Below are 27,889 nucleotides of genomic sequence, written 5' to 3'. Positions count from 1 at the left end.
GATTGTAGTGTAAGTCAATCCTACTTTTGCAACAATAAAATTTGTGCAGATGAGGCAAAAGACGAGGCTAGTGTTTTTTTGCATCTCTAAAGGAGAGCACATATTCAGAATGTTTCATTCAATTTGCTTGCTGGGATTTTTGGTAGCAATCTGACTGCTCCAAGCAGGAACCATTGTCGAAAAAGAATTCTCTACAGTCTTGAATCAGCATATATTTTATTACATCTGTGCCATGAAAATGTTCCCAAGTTGGTACTAAATTAAGTGGGGAGATAGTTCTTCATGTTGAGTCAGTGCATGTATGTCTGTGAGTTTGAAAAATTCCACTGAAGTGTGGCAGGGATTGTCTTTAATGGTGAGTCAGTGAATTTACTATCATGACATTAAAGCAGCAGCTCTGTTTTTACCCAGGGTAGTAAGTATTATGTGTCTTCATTGCAGAACTGATCAAACACAAAATATTCCTCACTTACTGTAAATGTAGTGATGCATCTCTTTCAAAATCTATGAAACAAAATACTATGAGTGCAATCATGAGTATTTATACTCATTGCTTTCTATGGATAAAAGCCCTGAAATATCTAACTGCATTATTCTGCACACATTTCCTAGCAAAGCCAAACTGCATTGAAAATGAATACAGCATATGATTCCAACGACAAATGACTGGTTGCGAGTTTTTCATTACTTTGCCCTCCATAACAGCTTCAGAATAATCCATTGCAAAATGATTTGAGACATGACTCTGACAAATCAGAGAACTGTCCATTTCATTTAGTCAATGTTTCTGATTCCAATGCCCATTTTGCATCAGTTTTCAGGGTATTAAGATGAATGAAAAAAGGGCTGAAAAATCTGTAGCGCAGCGTATCTATTCACTTTGTTCCTGTCAAGCATTTTCTTGGCATAGATAGGAAACTCCCACCTGGTGAGAGCATTTCCGTGGGAGTTACTAGGTGAGAAAAGACCAAGGTCCATCTAGTTCACCTTCTACAATTCTGGTAGTTGCATGATGCAACGCTAATGGAGTTGTTGACTAATCATAGCAATCTATTGCCATCAATAAGTCTGCAACAGACCCAGACATGACATGAGGTAAACCCAGGTGATAGCTTTGGGACCCATAAGACCAAGGTCACCTGTTCCTCCCAAGCATGTTACATTAACCGCATGCTGTGTCTCAAATTACTCATACTATATTCCAAGGTTATTTACTGAAAGACATTTCTCTCGTTTGCATTTGAATGAATCAACACTAACTGCTTCTGCCGTGTCCCTAGGGAGTCTGTTCAATAGATTCACCACTTGCTCACTGAAATATTTGGAAGGGAGGGGTTTTAGTGCCCAGAAATGTGTGGGTTTGGGTCAGGTGGGAAATAAGATAGAAAATATGTCAAGCCAAAACGCAACCCATTTCTATATATACAGAAAATGCTGGATTTGTGGAAAGAGAAACCAAGTCACTGTGGCTCTTCATTGGAACTGGACCTTTTATGAAAGGTCATCGACTTGAAGTGTTAACTTTATTTCTCTCTCCATGGATGCTGCCTGACCTATATGGATGTTCAGATTGGTTTGCATTAATTGTATTGTGCATATATTACTGAGTGCTATGTGAGTCACAACATGCCAAAGTTACAGTGCAAACCTGTGCTGTAGGTTCCAAGGGGGAATTTGAGTTGCTCTGCCCTCTGCAGTGTTAAGTTGAAAACAGCAGAGCTTGAATATGCACACATTTCAAGCATAATATTCCAAAGTACCCATCATCACATGCAGAAATCTTCATCCAAGTACAACTCTACATCACTGTTGTGTGTTTATCAGATTTATCTGTACATCAAAATAAATTGGGGAGCGATTAGTGGGTGCACCAGGACTAACACTGAGCTTGTACCAACCAAAAAGCAGATACGCTGCCTGAACAAGGATGTGCCATGGGACATCTAAAGCAGGAATGAAGGGTCTGAGGTGAACAGTTCATTATTAATCCTAGATACATTGGTGCTTTCCCATTTAATGAAACTTGAACCAGTGTGCTTTACATCTGTATAATCTGTGCCTCCTGTTCTCATATGCTATTGCCAGTAGAACTTGCTTGATGGAAGAAAAAATCCCAACATCTTAGAATATTACTGCAAATTCCACAATTTATTGATTTGGGAAATACATGAGTAGATTCTTTAACTTCCATTTTTGTAATAAAAAAAGGGCACACTATGTAGGCTCTCTTGTGTTGGTTTCTTTCCAAAAAATACATGCAATACAGCAATGAACCAGGGACCAATAGCAAGACAGAAATTTGGTTGTATGGCATACAGGTCTGTGATTTTTTTTCTATCACTATGATTAAACTGTGTTACTTGACAGCAAAGTTTAACTTCAAATTCACTTGTTCGTCCGAAGACCACAATGTTAATGCATTAATCCTTTTTTAAAAAAAGTAAGCAGCATAACAGTGAAAATCTCTTGTGTCCTGTGATGAAGCTCTCCAGGTTTAGGATATAATCACCAGAAAAGGATTTATTTAATGCTTTACTTGCTCCTCACAAACAGATTGAAATAATCCACTGAATGTCAGAAGATCACTGATTTTGTAGATTAAGAAAATGCACAAAAATGAATTTCTCGGTGAAGTCAAATTAACTGTAAGGTGAAATAATGCTGTACAACATTTCATTTCAAAATGAATGAGTTAAGAGCCTCTATGAAAAGTGGACAAAGGAATTTTGTACAAAACAGTAAAGCATTCATAGGCGAATATAACACAAGAATTTAACCCCAATAGTTGCTAACAAGTTAACATTAATTTTAATAAAATTCAAATCTAATGAGAATGAAGAATCATTTAAAAACCATTTGATTTAATTCCATTGGATATTAAAGTGGTTGACAATTTGCGATTGAAATGCATGCAGTGTCCATGACCCCTTGGCCATCTGATATTATGTGACATCATTAGCAATACTTACTGAATGTAACTTCTCATGGGAAATTATCCTAATTGGATGTAAAGACAGAAAATGCTACAATGCACACTTAGGGCTGAATTTTACCGGCCCCTCGACATTGTGGGTCGCAGTGCGGGGACCAGTAAAATGCTGCGGGGAGGCACCCGCCTCGACCCGCGACATCGAGATGAGCCCGCCACATTTTACCGGTGGCAGTGGGACCTCGGTGAGGCCCCCCGCCGCACGGCGGTGGCACCACAATTAGCATATGGTAATGCTCACTTACCTATGTTGATTATGCAGCCCGCTGCCTCTCCACCGGCACTTTTGGACTTTTCATTGAACAGGCAGCCGTCACATGCCGTCCCGTTCACGATCTGAAAAGCCGGCGGGTTCTCACTCTGCATTACAGGAGGGAGGGGGGATACACAGGGGTCTAATTCTGCATTCTTAAAGGGAGGAGGGAGGGTGGATATGAAGGTCTGAAAGGGAGGGGGTCTGGGATTACTGGAGGGAAAGCTGTGCTGGCATGAAGGGAGGTACTGTGTACCATCCCTCCATTAACAGTGTACGCTCTGTATTTGTGAGGGGGCGAGGGCACACTAGGCACCCTGTGTGTGGGGAGGGTGCCAGAAAGGGCAGGAGCATTAAGGTTTTATGGATGATGGGGGCAATCAATTCAGCTGATAGGATCTTGATGTGGTCATGCTGTGCCACTCTGAGTGCTGGCCAAGATGGGCAATGCCATGGCACGCCACATAGTTGATCCAGGAAAGCAGCTGATGTACCCGTCAACACCAATCCATGCCCTGTTAGGAACCTTCAAATACATGCAGGGTTTGACTTTATTTATCACATGGAAATAGGTATGGCTCATTCTACATTGTGTGATCCTCTGCACGTGAGGATCCATATGTGCCAGTGGTAATATCAACAGGCAGGTATGATCCACATAGAGGCCCCCGGTCGTGAGCAGCAGCCACCAAGGGGAACCCGCCATTATGGTTGCCATGCATCTACAGGCCCCACATGACATGTCATCGGATGTCAGAGCACCAGTGTCAGAGGAGATTGTTCATATAGAGAGGGTGGTGACACGTCTCTGTGCCCTACTCAAGGATGACCTGCTGCCCATGGGCTCCGGTAGACATCCCATGCCTTTGTTCCTCATAGTGGCAGCGGTTCTCAAGCCTGATGCCTCTGCAGCCTTTTAGGGGCCCACCAGAGACCTTTGCGGGGTCACACAGTCAACAGTGCACCGCTGCATCAGGGAGGTCACCAATGCCCTGCACCGGAAGGCCAGTGAGGATGTCTGCTTCAGGACGGATTCTCACAGCCAGGCCCAGAGTGCCATTAGTTCTGGCACCATTGCCGGAGAACCATAGGTTATAATGTTCATAGACTGCACTCATGTGGTCATCAGGCCTACTGCCAGGCGACCACCTGCAGACATCACCATTAAAGGAGCCCTCTTAATCTAGGTGAAGCTGGTATGTGAACACTGCAGATGCTTGCATCGAATGTTTAATTGCTTCTCAGGCAGCTGCCATGACACCTGGGTCTTGCACCAGTCCCGGCTGCCACTGCTGTTAACTGAACTGGCTCAGATGGAGGGGTGGCTTCTTGGAGATAAGGGCTATCCTTTGCAGACATGGCTCCCGACACCAGTGAGAGACTCCACCACTGCTGCAGAGGAGAAATGCAATGTCAGCCACTGAGCTACATGAGCCACCATTGAGCAGGCGACCGGCATGCTGAAAGAGCACCTCCAATGCCTATATGGATAGGGTGATGCCCTGCACTGCGGGCTGAAATGGCCAGATCCTTTCTTTGCTGCTCTGCACAACTACGTACACAATAGGGACCAGGCCTGGCATGATGAGGAGAGATGTCAAGAGGATCCCTCCTTGGACTATGAGGACACTGAGAACCTACAACATGAAAGACGCATGGGAGGGCACATGGCACCCAGGCTCTGCATGCTGGAATAGCAGTGAGATAGGGATGTACAAAAGTGGCTTATCAGACAAAGGCTCTCTGCTCCATAGGAACCGCCATGAGTTCTGCAAGCCACATATCACCCTCGCTCACCTGCTGTGCACCAGTCCACATCTGCAGCATCCCTGTGTAAACCATTAGAGGCAGCAGCTGACTGAGCCAATGTCCATGTCACTGAGTCCGTGGAGACGCTCATGAGTAATGGCGGCATGGCAATGCTGTTATTGCATACGTTGGCTCTCCTGAAGGGCCAAAGCTGCAAAGGGATGTGACATTGGTGCTACATGCTGGCACACATCATTCACACAGAGAAAGGGACATATATGTTGGTGAGGACCATTTAGTGAAAGATGTATTTACATTGCTATGATACTCGTGCATTCCCATTTGTGTCGGTGTGTTCTCTGTAAACCTTTGTAATAACTTTTATGGTCTATTTAAGTCTCAAGTCCTGGAATGTGAAAAATTAAGATGATTCACCCAGGTGCGGCATGCCTACGAAAATGAATGTTATACTTGAGTGGGAGAACAGGGTCACAACTTCACAGGACACTGGGACACAGCAGGGTAAGTATGTGGCAGCAAAGAGGAAAGTGCTGGGGTAACTCAGCAGGTCAGGCAGCATTTGTGGAGAGAGAAGCAGAGTTAACTTTCAGGTCTGTGAACTTGGACAAGTTAACTCTGCTTCTCTCTCCACAGATGCTGCCTGACCTGCTGGATTTCTGCATCACTTTCTGCTTTGCTGCCAGATAGACAGCAGCCCCACTCTTCAGCAGTAAGGTAAGTATTTCTTTGACAGCTATCAGGAAGCAGGAGCTGGGGCGCTTAAAATAGGGCCCCGGCACCTGCTGCAGAGCTGTCAAAGACTCTCTCACTGCGCCGAATGTCCTGCCTCTCTCCGTGTAATACAGGGAGGGCGGCTCGGCGCAGTAATGCTAATGAGCCCCCATGATTAATATATGGGCGCACCACCGAGTTCAAAGGGTGCTGCCGTCTGCAAATTCAGCCATTAGCAATTGGCATCTGCGGAGAGAAAAATTTAGTTTAGGGCAGAATCCTTCGAACTGCAAAATGAAGGACAAATGAATATATTAACAGAGTTAGAAAAAAGGAGGCGGAGGAAATCATGCAGATTCAATGTGCAGTCACAAACAAGAGGGAATGAACAGAGTAAAAGAGACAAACAGAAATCACGCTGAAGAGACTGGCATTCCTGGAATAAAAAGCTCAGAGCCAAAAATCAGGGCTTAAACAAAAGTAACTCTGTCAGCTTGGGTACTGTCCTGGTTCCATTTCTTTATTTGTGGCTTGGAGCTAATGGAAGTTTCACTTTGTCATTGAACTGAACAGTTGTAACAATTCTGAGTTTAGTTTGCATTAAGTGCTAATTTTGGCTAGGTTTGGCTCAAATCTGAAGAAAATCCGCTTTACACCATCCTGGTGCTAGTGCTTTCCCTCAGGGAATGGACCAGTATAAGATTTGCCAAAGGGGAGTAGAGGAAAAATCTATCCATCTCAGTCCCTGCAAATTCCCAACAGAACTGACAGTTTATCAAAAAAATAGAAGTACAAACTCCCAATGGAAACATGCAAAACCTTTTAAAATGCAAGCTGCAGTTTCAAAATGAAGCTGAGATGTTGATTGTGCTGGCTGTGTTTTACCAATTCTTTTTGTAATGCTCTGGTGCTTCTCTTGCAATGCCAAATGATCTTTAGACTATATCCATAAACAAGAGAATTCCCCTGTTTAAAAGAGTATTGATGTTGGAAAGACTAGCTGAATTCTGCACCTCTTCAGTGTGATTTGCTCATGCTGCCTCAGTTTGCAGTCAAGAAAACTTGAAAAATGAGTTACGGATATAATTTGCAAAATATTCTGCAACAACAATGGAAGATTTGTGGAAAGACAGGAAGTAATATCAAAACATTTAAGCCCACGATCTTAAAAATGCCATTATTTTCTATCCATTATATGTAAGAGAGCATTAAGCATAGGCTTGACATGCAGCACTTGGTTTTAGAGCCACTCTTGCAGGAGAGTAATGTGGGATGGAGAGAAGGCCTGATTTTAACTTGAAGTCTGTGTTATTGGGGCAGTGAGAGGCTCAAAATAGGTCAGTCGATTCACCACCATGTAAATGTTGATACTCTGACTCTAGCCATTTTTACAGAGGCCTATTGCTGGGTAACCAAAGCTCCTGTTTTAAATGGCTGGAGATTTTAATATGCAAATCCAAGTCCCATGACGTACATAAGATCTTGACTGCCATTCTAGGACCTGATATTGCACCTGGACCAGGTGCTCCAGTATGAATGCTTTCCATGGTACCATTGAGTTACAAAATCACACTTACAGTTTGTCAGCTTGGACTTGATTTGGGTTGGTCCTGGACTTCAGTTTGATGGTTGAAAATGTACACCCACACCCAGATTAAAGGGAAGCAGCAGATTTGCAGTATGGAAACCAGCAGATCTCTATTTTTCCCCGTGTTTTTCTCTTTCCTCCTCCCTTGTCCTGAAGACACTGTATAGAAGATACCTCCCTCGGGTTTGGGTAGCCTTGTAGCCGTCTTCCCTGGATCCTTGCCTGGAGGTGCACCTGAAGTGCTGTAACCTGCAGGACTATGGACCAAATGCTGGAAAGTGGGATCAGGCTGGAGGGCTTTCTTTCGGCCGGTGCAGACATGATGGGCCAAGTAGCCTCTTTCTGTGCCGTAAACTTTCAATGATTCTTCCTCAACTGTACGAGCCAATATAACTGCGTGCACTCTCCTCGCACTCATAACACAAATGGCACTGATATTGTGCAGAGGTGTTAATGAAACAAAATATTAAAGAAAAGCACAAAATAAAAAAGACAAGCAGATTGCATATGTGCTGCATAAAAATAGTGAAACAATAATGAAAGGATGAGGAAATCACAGAACTGTTACAGTGCAGAAGGAGGCCATTCGGCCCATCGTGTCTGCACCAGTTCTCCAAAAGAGCAATTCACTTAGTGCCATTCCCCCGCCTTTTCCCGTAACCCTGCACATTCTCCCTTTTCAGATAACAGTCTGATTCCCTTTTGAATGCTTCAATTGAACCTGCCTCCCCCACACTCTCAGTGTTACAGAAAATGTTACAGAATAGATGGGAAGGGATCGAAGGATTAACTCAAAGGTCAGACTTCATAATATGAGTGCATTTAAATCATATTTAAATCTTCCAGATCTAGCATAAGTCTGAAAAGGTTGATGTGTGTTTGTATTTTAAATTAATTCCATTGTGGATAGGTGACCCCTCAGATATCAGATTTCTTCAAAATCAAACAGTCTTCCAGTAGTTTTCAATAAGCTGTATAATGCATGAAGCTGCACTAATCAGTGGCATTGGCCAGTGAAAACCTTTGAAGAATCAATCCAGAGAAATCTGGAATTAGTCAGTTTGACTTCACAGAATTGTAGTCAATGAAACCAACGGAAAAGAACAATTCGACACCGTGCCAGTTTCTAGTGAGGCCTGTTATGAAACAGTTTTAAAAAAAATCAAAATCAGAGAAATGAAATGGAGAAATGGATGTATTCATGAGGGAGTAATAGAGATTGCTTTATTATTCATAGTTACAACCATGACAATGTCACCATATTCCATTTTGTGTTACTAGACAAACAATATAATTGGTTGTTGCCTGCCCCTATTTGTTTTGTCTTGTACACTGCATTAAAACAGAGTAAAAACAAAGTTGGATTCACACATGTCTATGATGGGTCTTGTCTATCACTCACAGTCTTTCAGCAGTGGTACAAGTTTGTTTATCATTTCTTTTTATCTACTATCTACATTTTTTATTATTGAAAATCGGAACAGGAGGAGGCAATTCAGCTCCTTGAGCCTGTTCCACCTTTCAATTCAATCATGGCTGATCTGAACCTCAACCTCATTTATCCATCTTTTCTCCATATCCCTTTATATCGTTACCTAACAAAACTCTGTCAGTCTCCATCTTGAAAGCTTCAATTGTCCCTACATCCACAACTTTTTTGGGGAGAACTCCAGATTTCTGTTGTGATTGTGTGAGGAAGTGCTTCCTGATTTCACTCCTAAATAGTCTCGCTCTAATTTCAATGTCATACCCTCTGGTTCTGGATTCTCCCACCAGAGGAAATAAATTCTCTTTATCTAGTCTATTGAATCCTTGCATCATTTTAAATGTCTTGGATAGATCAGCTCTCAATCTTCTATACTCAAGGGAAATTAAACCATGTCCCTGCAATCTCTCCTTTTAATTTAACATTTTAGCCCTGGTATAGTTCTGGTGAACTTCTGCTGCGCCCCTCCTCCCTGAGGCATGGTACCCGGGACTGAACGTAGTACTCCAGACTTTCCACTAACCTTTTTAATTGCTTTCTGTGCCTGTCCACAAGCTTTTAATGATACATGCATTACTCACCATTTGGAAAATATTCAAATTCATCTTTCTTAGATCCCAAGCCTATGACCTCACACTTCTCCACATTGAACTCCATTTGCCACAGTTTTACCCACTCACGTCATCCATCTAGGTACTTTTATAACGTCCTGCTCCCATCTGTGCTACTTATTGTTTCTCCTAACATAGTGTCGTGTTCAAACTTAGATATCCATATCCCTGCTTAGTGTTTGCTACCTTCTAGCAGTTTTCTCATCCAGGTAGATAAATAAGCCAACACCATAGTTGCATAAAGAGACATCTGCAAGCAATATGGGAGAGCAGTTCTTCATTGTCATCTGTTTAGCAGGTGACTTTTTATAGCAAAGACCAGCAAATATTTAACTCTTTAGCTTTATCTCTTCTTGCCAGCATTTTTCTTTGTTGATATTTAGTACAATTATACAAACGTTTAGTAGAACAATTTCAAATTTAAAACTTTTTACAGAACTTCTCTCCAAACTTGGATAATGTAAATTCCTTCCTCAAGTTGCCAACTTTTTATAGGAACAATCACATGAAAGGAAGACAGCTGTTGTAACTATACAGTATAAAATGTGAAGAATCTACTTGGAAATTGAGCATGGTTTAGAGTTTTGTTTCTCTCATGTAACTATAAGGACAGATCGGGGTGATGATGTCAAACATGGTAAAAAGAGGAAAAAATAAATGAAAACAAATGGGAAAGAAAGGAAAAAATAAGAGAAATGAGAATAAACTATGCAATAGAAAGAGAAAAAGATGAATAATTGTTAATTTTTGTTCCTAATGCTGTAAATAGTCAATGGCCAGGAGCAGGGTATAGTTTTTTAAAAATTGACCATTTACTGCATTTACTGTGGCGTATGTATCTTTCTTACTTAATTTATTCAGAATCTGAGCCCAGCTGGTGTCCAGTGTATTCCTAGCATCATCTTTCAATGTAACTTGGAGAGCTATAAGTGCAGTGGGCATTAGTGATCAATCATTGTGTGACCCCAAAAGTGTATGAGGTTTCTGCAGGGATAGAAAACTATAGGGTTCCAGCTTCTTCTTCAGAAGTGGTGGAAAATAAGGAAAGACCTTGCAAGAGCAGATAACTCATTAAAGTACTTTAAAATTATGTCATACTGGCAGTGAGTTTTTAGAAATCCCCATTCCACATGCTGCAAGTCGCCTATTGAATTGGATATCTGAATATTTTTTCAGAAAAATACTTCATGTATCCTATTTTTAAAAAAATATCCAGTTACTTTCACTGTGCTAAACATGTTTGCCTGCAAAGGATAGGGCTGTAAAATCGTAACTATTTGATGTGCTTAGTTTTGCTGTCTGTCGTAAACATTTCTAAAGTTGTATGCACAGGTGCATGCTGGGCAAACTCCAGTGATTCATGGAGAAGACCAGCCACCACCTTCTCAGAAAAATTAAGGGTGGTCAATAAATGTTGCTTTGTCAACATCACCAAACTCTCAAGCAAAAATTGAAAGAAGACAGGTGGAGAATGTTGCAAAGACTTCAAAACAGTCAGGTAGCGAGAGATGAGGATAGAGCATAAGAATATAGGAAATAAGAGCAGAAGTAGGCCATAGAGCTCCTCGAGCCTGCTGCGCCATTCAGTAAGACCAGACCTGATTTTTGACTTCAATTCTTTCTCCCACATGATTCCCATACCCCTTGATTCCCTTAGAATCCAAAAATCTATTGATCTTAGTGTTGAATATATTCAACAACTGAGCATCCACAGCTTTCTGAGGGAGAGAATGCTAAAGATTTCCTGAGTGAAAAGATTCCTCCTCATTTCAGTCTTAAATGATCATCCCCTTATCCTGAGACTATGCCCCCTAGTTCTAGACCCTCCAGCGAGGGGAAACAACCTCTCAGCATCCATCCTGTTAAGCCCCCTCAGAACCTGAGAAGTTTCAATGAGATCATCTCTCATTCTCCTAAACCCCAGAGATTATTGGTCCTTTCTATTCAATCTCTCCTCATAGGACAACCCTCTCATTCTAGGAATCAATTTAGTGAACCTTCGCTGCACGGTGTCCAAGGCAAATATATCCTTCCTCAGATAAGGAGACCAGAACTGTGCACTGTACTCCAGGTGGGGTCTCACCAAAGCCCTGTACAATTGTATCAGTACATCCTTACTCTTGTACTCTAGCCCTTTGCAATAAAGGCCAACATGCAATTTTCCTTCACTTTTCCCTACATTATACTTCATTCTGCCACCTTATTGCCCACTCACTTAACCTACTGTATCCCTTTGCAGCCTCTTTGTGTCCTCCTCACAGCTTACTGTCCCGCCTAGCTTTGTATCATCAGCAAACTTGGATACATCACTCTCGGTACCTTCATCTAAGTTACCAATATAGATTTTATATAGGTGGAAAGCAAGCAAGCTCAGAAAAATACAGCATGAGACTGCAAAGATGATAGTTATATGAAGGCAGTAAGAGAATGATGGAAGTAACATGGAGTTAGAAAAGGTAACTACACAGGAAAGCATAGGCGATGAAAGGAAGAATTTTTTTAAAGCTGTGATTAGGAATAATGAAGATAAAATATAAAGTGAATGGATCAGGTCCGTGTAACGTTCTCTTAGTCTATGAAATAGCCTTTGTCATATAGGATTACAAATGATCCAGAGAAATCTGAACAGGCAGTGTTGCAAGGTCTCAGTGAGGTTGTGAGTGGGAGGAAGCAAACTGACATGGATGCTCTCAATTTACAGAAAATGTCCCTCCATCATGGGGGCATGGGTGGCATTGGAACTGACACCAAGCTGTGTTGCTACCATCAAAATCAGAGGAGGTCATAGGAGAAAAGAGAAAAGTAAGATTATAAGACCACAAGATTACAGACAAAGGAGACTATTTGTTCATCTTAGTTCACCCACTCTGGAAGATCCTACAATCTTCCCATTGCAGCATTCAGATGTTTCTTAAATGATTCCAGGGTCCACTGGTCCATCCAAAAATGCATTTCATATATTGACCACTATGTGTGTGTAAAATAAAACTTGCTGATATCTGTCTTTAATTTGCCTTTTATCAACACCAATCTGTTTCACTTTGTCATACTCTCAATTTAGTTGAAAGTAATTTACCAGACTTACCTTTTCCAAATGTCAACTATCTTGCATGCTTTTATAGTGTCACCTTGCTGGAGACTACCCACCCCCACCCCCCCTCCCACCACGTGGAGAGACAATGAGCTATATGAGGCAGCCTCCCAGTGGCTCCAAATGGGGGTAGGGGGAGTCTTCCTTTCCAGAGGCTCCATGTACAACAGAGGAGCCCACTGGCAGCAATTGCTGTTCCTGCTGCCCTAACACTGCCGCTGGAGGGTTCACCCCTCCAATCGCTAGGGCCTGCTGGCCTGGCCCCATTACATCAAGATTTTTTATGCCGGGCCTTTGTGGCAATATTATTGCCATTGGTGAAGCTGCGGAGGCTGCAGAGCTGCTGACCCTCTGATCAGGCTGGTAGCTCAGAGAGGCAGGCTGCCATCCTTAATGGGAAGGCAGTCTCGGCAGAGGCCTCTCAATTGGCCGTCGATGGTAAAATTGCCGCTGCAGTCCCGTTGTTTGCCCACGTGGGTTCGGGTCCCACATTTGGTCCCAATATTGGATTCATAACATGCTGATAAAATCCTAGCCAGTCACTCCAGTGACTGAAGAAGGTCAATAAGTTGAAGCAGCAGTGTCAAGGAAGTGGACTTGAATTAAAGCCCAGACAGGTTGTCTCCTATGGCCTGTGTGATGGATGCAACTTGCTGTGTTAATGTATTTGACATGAGGCAATGCATCAGGAGTGTGGCTGACTCATGAATGAAAATCTCATGCTTAGGATTTGCCCTGCATTGACAGCTCTGCTGTAAGTGTACAGATATTACTCATGGAAGCATATAGAATGACAGTAGGTGGCAATCCACTGGAATACTATTCCCTTCTAACCAGTTAACAGGGTGTACGTTGTACACAGGTTGTCAAAATGATCTTAAAGGCTGCACAATAATCAGTATTCATAAAGGGATCTGTCTAGTAATACTCCAGGATTTGTGTTGCTGTCTTGTAATACAACAGGAACCATGTCACTTTGAATGTTGGCTGCAATTGAGCGGCATCTCTATTTTAAAACATTCTAATTTGTCTTGACAACTCAGCCAGTTTGTGATCATATAGGAACATCAAAACAATTGAAGCTGTTTATCGTTAATCTTTGTAGGTAGTTCATTTGACCTTTTATTAACAATGATGTATTTTTGGCAGTGAACACGTTTAGAACTAAGAAACCTATGGAAGCAGGCTGGAGGTTCTGAACCTCAGACAAATGGAAATAGTCAATATTATTGCCATCATATGTAGCTTTACAGTGCTGTCCAAAGCACTACAGCCAATCTGGTGAATGTGTTTCTTGAGGATCACATTGATGTATAGTGGAGGAGTTTGGCTAATCAGGTGTTAATGATACTCTCAGTAACAGCCATAAATAATGATTATATAACCTTACATTTGAACTGACCACTTGTTAATTCAAACGGGAGCTGTCATACCTTCAGGGGTATGATATCCATATCACTCTCTAGCATGTCTTCATGTATCAGTTTTTCAAGAACTTGCTTCAGAACTGGTGAGGAACTAACTACACCCAACCTATACCCTACAAAATCTTGTGGAGAAAAAGTAGTTTTTATTGCCAGGGTCAGTGGAACCTTATTGACAGTTTTGGACAATTCTGGCGAGTTGTTGTTTTCATTAATTCTATGGAAGTTGGCAGTGGCAATTAGCAAAATTTTCTTATATTTAATTTTGTTTCCTCATCATTAAAATCAACATGCCATGTCTAATAAACAATGGCAAGCTTATAGAAGTATCAAAACAGATTCTAAAAGAAATTATTAATCATGCCACACCTTCACTTTCATTACCTTTACACTATCATTCAGTGCAGTAATTTAATATCTTGAGAGTGGTTCTTCTGTTTATTTTGTCACATAACTATTATATTCCTATATGTGGCTGTGTTTCATTGTCTAGACATTGCTGACTGCCATTTTGTAAATTTCAGTGGGTAATCTGCACAGTGTGCTAATGCAGATTTCATAAACTAATCATTCTAGCAGTCATTTTGACTAACCTGGGCACAAAGTGACCATTTTGTGAGGCCTTAAGTACAATGTGAAAAGTATACTGTTGGCCAGGTGAAGAGATTTGGTAATACAGTAGATTAGAATACAGCCTGATGGTGACATGAAAGCATTCATATTTTTAAAGATTGAATTTGAATGTTTTCATGTATGGTCATCTTAAGTTTGGTTAAAACAACAAACCCAGTTTTTATGCTTTTTTCCCCCTATCCTCTGAGATTTTGTGGGGGAGTGAGTATCATTTTCAATTTCAGTGTCTGGCCATTAACCTGGTGGAATAGATCTCCTGCCTGTTATAAGTGTACTATAAAGGGTGGTCAATCCACTCAACTTAGTCACTGCCCAGGTGGCCTATGTTGAAAATGACCCCTTGGAAATAGTACAGGCAGAGTTTGGTCTTCACTGTCTATACATAAAGAATCACCAGGATCGAGTGCAGTGAGGAGAATGAAGTGGGAGAATTGCCTTTCCACGGGCGGCACAGTGGCGCAGTGGTTCGCACTGCAGCCTCACAGCTCCAGGGACCCGGGTTCGATTCTGGGTACTGCCTGTGCGGAGTTTGCAAGTTCTCCCTGTGTCTGCGTGGGTTTCCTCCGGGTGCTCCGGTTTCCTCCCACATGCCAAAGACTTGCAGGTTGGTAGGTTAATTGGCCATTATAAATTGCCCCTAGTATAGGTAGGTGGTAGGGAAATATATAGGCACTGGTGGGGATGTTATTGGAATATGGGATTCGTGTAGGATTAGTATAAATGGGTGGTTGATGGTCGGCACAGACTCGGTGGGCCGAAGGGCCTGTTTCAGTGCTGTATCTCTAAACATAACAATTCTGGGTACTGCCTGTGTGTAGTTTGCAAGTTCTCCCTGTGTCTGCGTGGGTTTTCGCCGGGTACTCCGGTTTCCTGCCACCACCAAAGACTTGCAGGTTGATAGGTAAATTGGCCATTATAAATTGCCCCTAATATAGGTAGGTGGTAGGGGAATATAGGGACAGGTGGGGATGTGGTAGGAATATGGGATTAGTGTAGGATTAGTATAAATGGGTGGTTGATGGTCGGCACAGACTCGGTGGGCCGAAGGGCCTGTTTCAGTGCTGTATCTCTAAATAAATAAATAAACACAACCTGCCCAATTTTTCTTCCATTTAAATGAATGAAAACAAAATCAGATGGGCTCTATTAGGAGTGTACAGACCTCCCTGCCCAGTTTTCCTCTATGCTGTGCCTAGGCAGTGCTTTTATACGTGGGCTGTAAGAAACAAAAGCTGCCTATAGATATACAAGCTACATGGAAAAAAAAAGCTTCAAATATGTGCAGTTGCTGAAGTAGCCTCGGTTTTCTTCAAGAAGTTGGAGCTCCTACTAACTGTGGGAACTTTTCCCCAGAACCAGAGAAATGTTTGTTACCCAGTGGTTGGCACTGCAGCCTCACAGCTCCAGCGACCTGGGTTCAATTCTGGGTACTGCCTGTGTGGAGTTTGCAAGTTCTGCCTGTGTCTGCGTGGGTTTCCTCCGGGTGCTCCGGTTTCCTCACACATGCCAAAGACTTGCAGGTTGATAGGTAAATTGGCCATTATAAATTGCCCCTAGTATAGGTAGGTGATAGGGAAATATAGGGACAGGTGGGGATGTGGTAGGAATATGGAATTAGTGTAGGATTAGTATAAAATGGGTGGTTGATGGTCGGCGCAGACTCGGTGGGCCGAAGGGCCTGTTTCAGTGCTGTATCTCTAAATAAAATAAATAAATAAAAATAAAAGAGGTTTGTAATGATATTATTTACAATTATATCGGTCCAATGCATGTAATTTTGATAAAAAATCATTGTCGTTTTAGAATTCATTTGGGCTAAATTTTAATTATGTTTTATTCAGTGTTTCAGTGATGTTACCCTAATGTGATTTATAAATTGCTAAATTATTTTAATTATGTTCCCTAATGATCTGTTTCTATAACTGAAATCCACTTAAACTTTGTTCAGTTTGAGTTCAAATATATTTTATGAAATTCCTGTTTCTCCTAATCTTTATTTTATACGACCTCAAACAACAATAACTACCTTCCTATTGAAACAGTTATACCATCCATTATGAGGCCTTACTTATAATGGATTTCATTACAATATTAATGTCACCCAACACATGGTGGAATTCCTGATTACTGTAGCCACTTGTAACCTGTTCTATTGTGTTTCATGATAGGTTAGCATTTCTTATCACCAGTGAAATACATTATAAACTTTTCACTTGACAGTAGTGTACAATGCATTTAGCATATGGTTCAGCATCTCAGTAACTGTAATATTGTTTTTTTTTCCAGGGAAAGCTTATCCTCCAGAATTCTATTATGATACACCTAACCCACTCTGGCAAAATCGAGCGCGCGTGTACTCCTACATGCTGCAATGGACTCAGATGAATCCTAATGCCGTTGACCGTATCCTTGCATATCGTTTGGGGATCAGGCAGGTATGAAAATTTAATCACCTTTTTTCCCCTCCCACAGGAACAGTTTTGCTGTTTCTCAAGGACTGCCACTGGAAGACACAGTGAACCTTGAATTGCTTATGGGTATGCTACTAATTTGTTTGGTTACTATGACAGTGCTTCAACATGAGTGAGTTTAAAGGTTTAGTCTGTGCACTTGATTCATTACTTCAGTACATAGCAGACTTTGAGAAGAAGAAATGTGACCTTTTATTCATGCAACAATATATATAGTTACAATAAAATAATTACCACATTGATAACAGACAGTCACACTATAATACACATTTTTTAAAACTGAGCAATGTACAGGCTTAAACATGGGAGCAGTCTTTGTAATTGACTTCATTATGCTTATGGCAAGGTTTCTTAAATAGCTTCTGAAGCCTATGGCAAGTTCTACAGATATGTAATTGCATGCAAAAAATATTTGCTCACAGCCATTTGTATTACTGTTTTGCATGATTCATTGATAGAATTTTCTGTCATTAATAGTGATTTTCCTTCATTTTGAGATATATAGGCCAAAAACAAAATGCAAGATCTATGAAAAAGATGAAGGTTTGGCATAAAACACAAACGAATGTATCATGTTCTGACAGAAATTTTGATAAAGCTCTTTATTGAAAATGAGCAAAATGGCCAGATCCAATTGAATTGAGGCTGATATATTAGCTTCCTTTACTGAGTTCCATAGTGTATTGGGGTTTTGTCCTGTCACCTGTAGACTTACCTTTAAACCTGACACAGATATGTAATAAACAATCAATGAGCAGATTTTTTCTCGAATAGATGTTTAAACGTTTGAAGTAAATGAGTTTAAGCAATCTATAGCCAGTTCCCTCACAAACACAAATCCACATTTCAAAGCTGCTTACAGGAGTTACACAGGTAGTTGATGTGGGAATGAGAATGTGCAGCGGAATGGTAGGCCAGCTCTTTTGAGGATGGAATTGAGGCTTCTTGTGCGGGCAGAGAGAGAACACAGTTACACTTAACTTAGAGAGTGCTAGTTAGGGAGAGCTTTACAGAGAGCTCCTAGAAGGATGTTATTAAAAAGGCTAAATGTTTACCACTGGCCAAACATTTTGGGGCTGAATTTTACTATGCCTCCAGCGTCTCCCTGGAAAATTCTTCTGGGAGAGGCCCGCCACAACCCCCGACGTCGAGAAGGCCCCGTCGCATTTTACCGGCGGCGGTGAGGCCCCTCGGTGTGGCCAGGGCCTACATTTCAATATGCCAATAAAGATTAATGAATGCAAATGAACTCGCCTTGTCCCAGCGGCCATCCCACACCAATATTCCAGCTGCTGGCTGGAACTCCCGCGCCTTCGGAATTCCAGTTCCGAGGGGAGACACTGGTGGGGAGGAGGGAGGAGTGAAATCATCAGGGTGGGGGTGGGGGGTGCATATGGGAGAGGGAAAAACACTTTGTATTAGCTGTGGGAATGGTGGGAAAGGGTTGATGGGCAGATGTGACAAGGTTGGGGTGGAAAGTTCAGGTTGTGAATAAAGTTAATTTTTGTGATATCGAGCCATAAAGAAAATTGTGTGTGGGGGGGAGGGGTGTGGTTGGGAAAAGGCCTGCAGCTTTTAATTACTTTTTTTAAAGAAAATGCACAATAATCTAACTTTAAAAATGCAAATTTTTTCTAAGGGCTGAAAGCCCTTTATCGTGGGGGCTCAGTGACAGCACATCTGCACGTAAAAACTGCTGACATCAGAGCGCACCGCCACGATTCGCGACGCACTCATGAATTTCAGCCCTTTCTCTCACTATGCTTAAATGTATCAAAACATTCAGATATGTTTATGTGTCAGCATTGGCTCAGTGGTAGCATTCTCACCTCTGAGTCAAAAGGACATGGATTCAAGTCACATTCCAGAGACTTGAGCACATAATCTAGGCTGACACTCCAATGCAATTCTGAGGAATTGTTGCACTGTCGGGGATGCTTTCATATGAGATGTTAAACTGAGACTTTTGGGTGGATGTAAGATCCAAGGCACTATTTGAAGGCGAGCCAGGGCCCACTAAAAACAGATCATTTGGTCACTTACCTTATTGCTAGTAATGGGACCTTCCTGTGCACAAATTGACAGCCATGTTTCTTACATTACAATAATGACTACACTTCAGAAGTGCTTCTCAGCCTGTGAAGTGCTTTGATGTCCTCAGGTTGTGAAAGATACGATGTAAAAGGATTTTTTTTCTTTCTAGAAATGTTAGAAATCTGAAAGTTTTTGAAAATATTTCCTTTCCAATCTTCTGGTAAACTTAAAAATTACCATTTAGTTTTATGGACCTAACATCTGTTTAGTTTTGACCTTAATAAATGAATTTAGAATTTATCATATGATGAATGCAGCAACATAATTGAAATGCCCTGTGACTTGAGAAATTCATGCAATGTCTTTGTTGTTCATCTATAAATTGCTAATAAGTTTAATATGAACTTTCTGTAGAATATTCCATGTTTCCTTCTTTTAGTAGAAACCCACAGATATAGATGGCATTGCTTTCCTTTTGCAATTTTAGACTTTCCAAGCTATTAAAACATGAGGAAAGTGTGGAACAATAAAAATCCATCAAACATGCTCCTCCCAGTTCTCCATAAAAGCATAAGAAATAGGAGCAGAAATAGGCTATACGGCCCCTCGAGCTTGCTCCACCACTCAATAAGGTCACGGCTGAAGCTCTGCATCAACTCCACTTCCCTCCCCGAATCCCATATCCTTTGCTTCCCTTAGTGCCCAAAAATCTATTGCTCTCAGCCTTGAGTATACTCAACAACTGAGCATCCACTGCCCTCTGGAGCAGAGATTTCCAAAGATTCACAATCCCCTGAGTCAAGAAAGTTCTCCTCATCTCCATCTTAAATGGCTGACCCCTTATCCTGAGACTATGAACCCTCGATCTAGCCTCTCCCACCAGGGGAAACACACACTCACCATCTACCATGTCATGCCCTCTAAGAATTTTATGTATTTCAGTAAGATCTCCTCTCACTTTTTTAAACTCTAGAGAATATAGTGCATGCAGTACTGTGTCTGTAGCTTCACCAAGTTGGCACCTCATTTTTAGGTTTGCCTGATGTTGCCCCTGGCATGCTGTTCTGTGTTTTCAAATGTGAAGACAGAAATAAATAATTTGTTTAATGTTTCTGCCATTTCCTTATTCCCCGTTAGAATTTCTCCTGCAGCTGCCTCTGGGGGACTCGTATTTGCTTTACTAATCTCTTCTTTTATAAACACTTGTAAAAGCTCTTATCTGTTTTTAATATTTCATGCTAGTTTACTCTCGCATTCTATTTTCTCCCTCCTCATCACTTTCTTGGTTATCCTTTTCTGATTTTTAAAATCCTCCCAATCCTCAGGCTTACTACATTTTGGCAGCATTGTAATCTAATAGTAACCTTAACTTCTCTAGTTAGCCACGGTTGTACCACATTTTTAGTGAAGTTTTTATTTCTCAACGAGAATTATTCAGAATTAGGAATGATTTCATACATTATTAATTCTCCAGAACTTATTTAATCCCAAGAGAGATGAGTAACTGGAAGCACAACCTCAGAGAAATAAAGATATTATATTTCTCCTTGACCCCAGGTGGCAATTTAGGTAAAAAAAAACACTAGGATATCAATCTAACACTTTGTCTCTTTGGCCTCCTTATCTCGAGAGACAATGGGTAAGCGCCTGGAGCTGGTCAGTGGTGTGTGGAGCAGCGCCTGGAGTGGCTATAAAGGCCAATTCTAGAGTGACAGGCTCTTCCACAGGTGCTGCAGAAAAATTTGTTTGTCGGGGCTGTTACACAGTTGGCTCTCCCCTTGCGCTTCTGTCTTTTTTCCTGCCAATTGCTAAGTCTCTTCGACTCGCCGCACTTTAGCCCTGCCTTTATGGCTGCCCGCCAGTTCTGGCGATCGCTGGCAACTGACTCCCACGACTTGTGATCAATGTCACAGGACTTCATGTCGCATTTGCAGGCATCTTTAAAGCGGAGACATGGACGGCCGGTGGGTCTGATACTAGTGGCGAGCTTGCTGTACAATGTGTCTTTGGGGATCCTGCCATCTTCCATGCGGCTCACATGGCCAAGCCATCTCAAGCGCCGCTGACTCAGTAGTGTGTATAAGCTGGGGATGTTGGTCGCCTCGAGGACTTCTGTGTTGGAGATACGGTCCTGCCACCTGATGCCAAGTATTCTCCGGAGGCAGTGAAGATGGAATGAATTGAGATGTCACTCTTGGCTGACATACGTTGTCCAGGCCTCGCTGCCACAGAGCAAGGTACTGAGGACACAGGCTTGATACACTCGGACTTTTGTGTTCCGTGTCAGTGCGCTATTTTCCCACACTCTCTTGGCCAGTCTGGACATAGCAGTGGAAGCCTTTCCCATGCGCTTGTTGATTTCTGCATCTAGAGACAGGTTACTGGTGATTGTTGAGCCTAGACAGGTGAACTCTTGAACCACTTCCAGAGCGTGGTTGCCGATATTGATGGATGGAGCATTTCTGACGTCCTGTCCCATGATGTTCATTTTCTTGAGGCTGATGGTTAGGCCAAATTCGTTGCAGGCAGCCGCAAACCTGTCGATGAGACTCTGCAGACACTCTTCAGTGTGAGATGTTAAAGCAGCATCGTCAGCAAAGAGGAGTTCCCTGATGAGGACTTTCCGTACTTTGGTCTTCACTCTTAGATGGGCAAGGTTGAACAACCTGCCCTCTGATCTTGTGTGGAGGAAAGTTCCTTCTTCTGAAGACTTGAACGCATGTGAGAGCAGCAGGGAGAAGAAAATCCCAAACAGTGTGGGTGCGAGAACACAGCCCTGTTTCATGCCACTCTGGATAGGAAAGGGGTCTGATGAGGTGCCGCTATGCTGAATTGTGCCTTTCATATTGTCATGGAATGAGGTGATGATACTTAGTAGCTTTGGTGGACATCCAATCTTTTCTAGTCGTCTGAAGAGACCACGTCTGCTGCCGAGGTCAAAGTCTTTGGTGAGATCAATGAAAGCAATGTAGAGGGGCATCTGTTGTTCGCGGCATTTCTCCTGTATCTGACGAAGGGAGAACAGCATGTCAATGGTCAATCTCTCTGCACGAAAGCCACACTGTGCCTCAGGGTAGACACGCTCGGCCAGCTTCTGTAGCCTGTTTAAAGCGACTCGAGCAAAGACTTTCCCCACTATGCTGAGCAGGGAGATTCCACAGTAGTTGTTGCAGTCACCGCGGTCCCCTTTGTTTTTATAGAGGATGATGATATTGGCATCGCGCATGTCCTGTGGTACTGCTCCCTTGTCCCAGCACAGGCAAAGCAGTTCATGTAGTGCTGAGAGTATAGCAGGCTTGGCACTCTTGATTATTTCAGGGGTAATGCTGTCCTTCCCAGGGGCTTTGCCGCTGGCTAGAGAATCAATGGCATCACTGAGTTCCGATTTTGTTGGCTGTACGTCCAGCTCATCCATGACTGGTAGAGGCTGGGCTGCATTGAGGGCAGTTCCAGTGACAACATTCTCCCTGGAGTACAGTTCCAGGTAGTGCTCAACCCAGCGGTCCATTTGCTTGCATTGGTCAGTGATTATGTCCCCTGATGTAGATTTGAGGGGGGCGATCTTCTTGATGGTTGGCCCAAAAGCTCTCTTAATGCCATCATACATTCCTCTGATGTTTCCGGTGTCTGAGGCCAGCTGAATATGACTGCATAGGTGTTGCCAGTAGTCATTTGCGCAGCGCCTGGCTGTTCTTTGTGCAGTGCTTCTGGCTGCTTTAAGTGCTACGGATGTTAACTCGCTGGGGGCTTTCTTGTAGTTCAACAGTGCAATGCGCTTAGCAGCTATGACAGGTTCCAGCTCTTCATTATGAGATTGAAACCAGTCTGCATTTCTCTTCGCACGTTTGCCGTAGATGGTCAAAGCTGACTCATAGATGGCGTCTCTGATGTGGGTTAGTAAGATGGCTCCTGGGCTATAAGCTCCCTTGCTGTTCAACTCTATCCATGGCCATCTGCTCCCATTCTTGGTGTTTTCTCCCCCAATCTACCCTCTTAAACTTATTAAACTCCCCTGGCTCTTTAATCAGTTCATTTTAGCCCTATCTACAAGTTAATAGCTAGTTTATGCTACCTGGGCCACTGCCCTCCCCCAGCCATACCTGCTCTTTGTTTTCCTCATTGAGCACTCAGTGAAATTGAATGTAATCCGGACAAAATTGCAAAGTACAGCTGGTGATACTTTGATCTTCGATCCTGCTGTCTACACCGTCCAGAGTGTCCGCGGCCACGGCGTGCGGTAAGTCCATTGTGGAGAAGAAGGAGCAGCGGGACCCTAGGGCAATAAGACTATCACAGAGGGGAAGCCTTGCAATAAGGTGCCCCAAACACGCTAAAAGCCACGAACTGCTCCTCGGCCACAACTTCAAAGCGCCCGCGGGAGTTGGCTCGGAGAGCATCTGCAGCGCAATGTCGGCGAATTCCTTCTGGTACCGGCGCCCAAGGATGTCGCTCTCCTCCCGGAGGACGCGGATGAGCTTTCCCGGCGTCGATGGTGGGAACTGATGAAATGATTTATTATCTGCACCCCCTTTCCCCCACTTCCCCTTCCCCCCCTTCCCCTTCCCCTTCCCAGGTCCACTCTCTCAGCTCACCACCCCCCCGCACCCCCCTCCCCCGCCCCCTCCCAACCCCTTCCCAGATCCCCCCTTGCACCATCTTCCCCCTGCACCCCCTTCCCCTGCACCTCCCTACCCCCTTACAGTCCCCTTCCCAGCTACCCCTCGCACCCCCTTCCCTCCACCCCTCCCCCTCGCACCCCTCCTCCCTCCGGCATTATCCTACCCCTGTGTGGGGGCCCTAACAACCCCACTGCCTTGTGGGCGTCTCGGGAGAGACCAAGGCTAAGGGAGTAAACCCTAACAGAAAATCCGGAGCAGAACCCCGTAGACGGTCATGTGTCACCTTTGGCATGTTTCCGGCAGTTCCTGCAGCCATACCGGTGCCAAACGTCATGCTCTGCACTCCTTTGGACCCCACCAGAAAGGCTGAGAGGGGGATTTTGACGCTTGGGCAACTCTCAACCTCCATACATTTGCCCAGGCTTGCGCCATGGAGAGGTCACTCCATAGTCGCCTCACAGCGACTGAAACAACACGGAAGGCAGCAGTTACAGGTTATAAGTCCAGCTCAATTGGCATAGAGATTGGGCGCCACGGGTTGCCTTTGTCGGTGGGAGAGGTCATCGCATCTCACTGGACAGCTACCGCCCGCCTCAAACCGGGCAGCCCCCGGTCAATAAGGTTCTGTCCTGCCACAATCCACCTGCTTCAATGGGTGCTTGGAGCTCAGGGTCATTGCCCGAAAAGTGGACTGGAACACTGCACCAAACAACATGAAAAAAGGAAAGAAGGTACCAGCCCTTCGCTTTGCAAGCTGGAACGTCAGAACTATGTGTCCTGGCCTGTCGGAAGACCTTACACAAATCAACGATTCTCGGAAGACCGCCATCATTAACAACGAGCTCAGTAGACTCAATGTAGACTTTGCAGCACTTCAGGAGACACGTCTCCCTGTGAGTGGATCTCTAACAGAGCAAGACTACACCTTCTTCTGGCAGGGTAGGGATCCTGAAGAACCAAGACAACATGGAGTGGGCTTCGCCATCAGAAACTCCTTGCTCAGCATGATAGAGCCTCCCTCAAATGGCTCGGAACGCATACTGTCCATCCGACTGCTCACCACCTCTGGTCCAGTCCACCTACTCAGCATCTATGCTCCAACACTCTGCTCCCCACCTGAAGCTGAAGACCAATTCTATGAGGAACTCCATAATATCATTTGTAGCATCCCCAACACCGAACACCTGTTCCTGCTGGGGGACTTTAATGCCAGGGTTGGGGCCGACCATGACTCATGGCCCTCCTGCCTTGGGTGCTATGGCGTTGGAAGGATGAATGAAAATGGACAGAGACTGCTTGAGTTGTATACCTATCATAACCTCTGCATCACCAACTCGTTCTTTCACACTAAACCCTGTCACCAGGTTTCATGGTGGCACCCAAGATCGCGTCGTTGGCACCAGCTACACCTCGTCGTCACAAGGCAAGCCTCCTTAAACAGTGTTCAAATCACACGCAGCTTCCACAGTGCGGACTGCGACACCGACCACTCCCTGGTGCGCAGCAAGGTTAGACTCAGACCAAAGAAGTTGCATCACTCCAAGCAGAAGGGCCACCCACCCATCAACACGAGCAGAATTTCGCATCCACAGCTGTTACAAAAATTTCTAAATTCACTTGTAAAAGCCCTTCAAAACACTCCCACAGGGGATGCTGAGACCAAGTTGGCCCACAATCTAACACTAGAATGTATTAATTATTCAAACTTGACTACTTTATTCCACAAATAATATTTCCATGATCCCAATAGGATTAGAACCTTCATGTTCCATAGAACACTTGTGGCAGTGAAATTCAATCCCTTTCATGGCAGATATCCATCCAGACTTTATAGGAGTCTATCCAAACTTGTATGAATAATTCTCCAGAAATGAATACAAGGGTTTGAGTGAGAGATATTAGACAAAATTTATAATCCTAATGAAACATCTCATTGTTTAAAATTCAATCTTGACAATCTGTGCTCCAATCCTGGCCTCTTGCACATTACCGACTTCCTTGCTCCACCATTGATAGCCGTGTCTTCAGCTACCTAGGCACTAAGCTCTGGAATTCTCTTCCTCCTCCTTTCTCCCTCTATCTGCTTCTGTAAACCACTCCTTCAAACCTACATATTTGATCACCTGGCCTAATATTTCGATGTGGCTCGGTGTCAAATTTTGTCTCATAATGTCAGAGAAATCTCAAAGCCCGTTTGTGAAGAAGACACTGAGGCAAGGATGCTTTGGTGGAGATTGTTTATTGCTTGCCACAGAGCTTACTTCTGTTCTCCAAACACCGCCAAGCAGTGCTGGCTGGCTCTTTATGTATACACACTTGAATACAGTTAACTAATTAACACCCAACACCTGTTCACCCAATCATCTTGAACTACCAGGTATTTATCATCCATTAACAGAACTTCAGACCTTAGCTCCTGTGAAGCGTCTTGGGAGTTATTCTACATTAAAGCTGCTATATATAACAGCAAGTTTTTTTTTATTCTTTTTTTATTCTTACATGGCAAGGCCAGCATTTGTTGCCCATCCCTAATTATCCTTGACAGCTGAGTGGCTTGCTAGACCATTTCAGAGGGCAGTTAAGACTCAAACACATTCCTGTGGGTCTGGAGACCAGGTAAGGACAGTAGATTTCCTTCCCAAAAGGATATTAGTGACCCAGATGGGTTTTTACACAATTGATGATAGTTTCATGGCACCATTACTGAGACGAGCTTTCAATTCCAGAGGTTTATTAATTAATTAAATTTTAAATTCCACCAGCTGCCATGGTGGCATTTGAACCCATGTCCCCAGGGCTTTAGCCTGGGTCTCTGGATTACTAGTCCGATGACATTCCCACTATGCCACCATTTCCCCGGTTGCTGTTAATTAGAAAGAGTTAAAGGTAATCACAGTACAAAATCCATTTCACATTTCAGGGTTATTTTGCTTACCTGAATGGTCTTCAATTGCAAACTGTTTAATAAAACTTCTCACTTAATAGATGCAACACTTCCAGGAGCATTTTCTTTCTGTTGCTTTCTATTATGGTTTGCAATTGACGTAAGTACAATTTTCTGATAACTATCTAGAAATGTTATTCAGTGCTGAAACTAATTGTTAAATCTGATCATACAATTGAGGCGACTCTAAGAGACAGAGTCAGACTATTTATACAGTCAGCAATGGTTCCAGTAATAGCCTAAAAATGCTAGTAGGCCAGTTGCATATGTCAAAGGATACAACAACCATTCTTGTTGCATGTTTTATCATAAAATGTGTGAGTATTTCAGCTCCCGCAGCTCACCGAGTAGGACCTTTGGTGCTGGACTGAGAAAATTAGTGAGAAATTAAACAACTTGAGACCAGCAACAATAATTTGCATTTATATAGCACCTTTAATGTAGGGAAATGTTCCAGCAGAGTAAATAGAACTGATTTGGGGATGCCATTCATAATGAGAGAATTTCAGTACTGTACTTAGCGAAAGGCTTCAATGCAAATTTGAGGCTTGGAGAAATAGCTTCCCTACTTAATTCCATAGGTTACAATTCCCATGATAATCCTGCTGATCAAAATTGCCAAATTAATCACAGTTTCTAGGACAATAATTTTAAATTTTAGCCATCTTGAAACATAGCTATGCTTTATACAATAATAGATATATTTTCTTACAGAATATGAATTTAATTGCACAAGTAAGAAAGACATTATGACTGAAATTTCTCTTCTAGCTCTCAAATTGTGTCTAGACTGAAGAGAAAGTTCCCCCAGTCACCTGAAAACTTAGTGGTGCTTGGTCATAAGCAGAATAAATGTTTAAAAACAAATGTTAATAGTTATATTTAAACTTTTTATGTAAGGAATGTTTCAAGGAACTAATTTCAAGGAAGGGAAGACCAATTCCTTATGAAATTGTAGATAGAGCACATGGAACAGAGAAATTGGATTGAGACTAAGAAGAGTGCAAGGCCAAGGCAACAAGGAAAGAACTAATGTGAAGAAAGCTGCGACACTGAAAATAATTGAGATAATTTAGAAACAGCTAAGATAGACGGAGACACATATTGAAAGCATGTCTGTAGTGTCTATTTGGCACTAGAAGCAATACAGAAGCTTGAGTAAGAAATATTGGAAAGACAGTTGCAGAGGAGATCAACAGCTAAGCAAAGTCTGAGATATGGTTATAGTGATTGAAGAATAAGATTATCTCCTGCTTGTGGACTGA

The 27,889-nt window shown here is 42.9% G+C and overlaps 1 protein-coding gene across 3 annotated transcripts in view; it reads left to right on the top strand.

Moving 5' to 3' along the window:
• Positions 1-27,889, top strand: part of mdga2a (MAM domain containing glycosylphosphatidylinositol anchor 2a) — a 990,949-nt gene that overhangs the window by 728,487 nt on the left and 234,573 nt on the right. For all 3 annotated transcript variants that reach the window (XM_068038888.1, XM_068038889.1, XM_068038887.1), the window contains one exon: positions 16,843-16,991. In XM_068038888.1, coding sequence (XP_067894989.1) covers positions 16,843-16,991 — 149 coding nt within the window. The remainder of the gene's footprint in view (positions 1-16,842; positions 16,992-27,889) is intronic.

The sequence above is a fragment of the Heterodontus francisci genome, chromosome 9 (assembly GCF_036365525.1).
Source record: "Heterodontus francisci isolate sHetFra1 chromosome 9, sHetFra1.hap1, whole genome shotgun sequence".
NCBI classification, from domain to species: domain Eukaryota; kingdom Metazoa; phylum Chordata; class Chondrichthyes; order Heterodontiformes; family Heterodontidae; genus Heterodontus; species Heterodontus francisci.
Note: the sequence above shows the minus strand (reverse complement) of the source record. Positions and strands in the feature narration are given on the sequence as shown.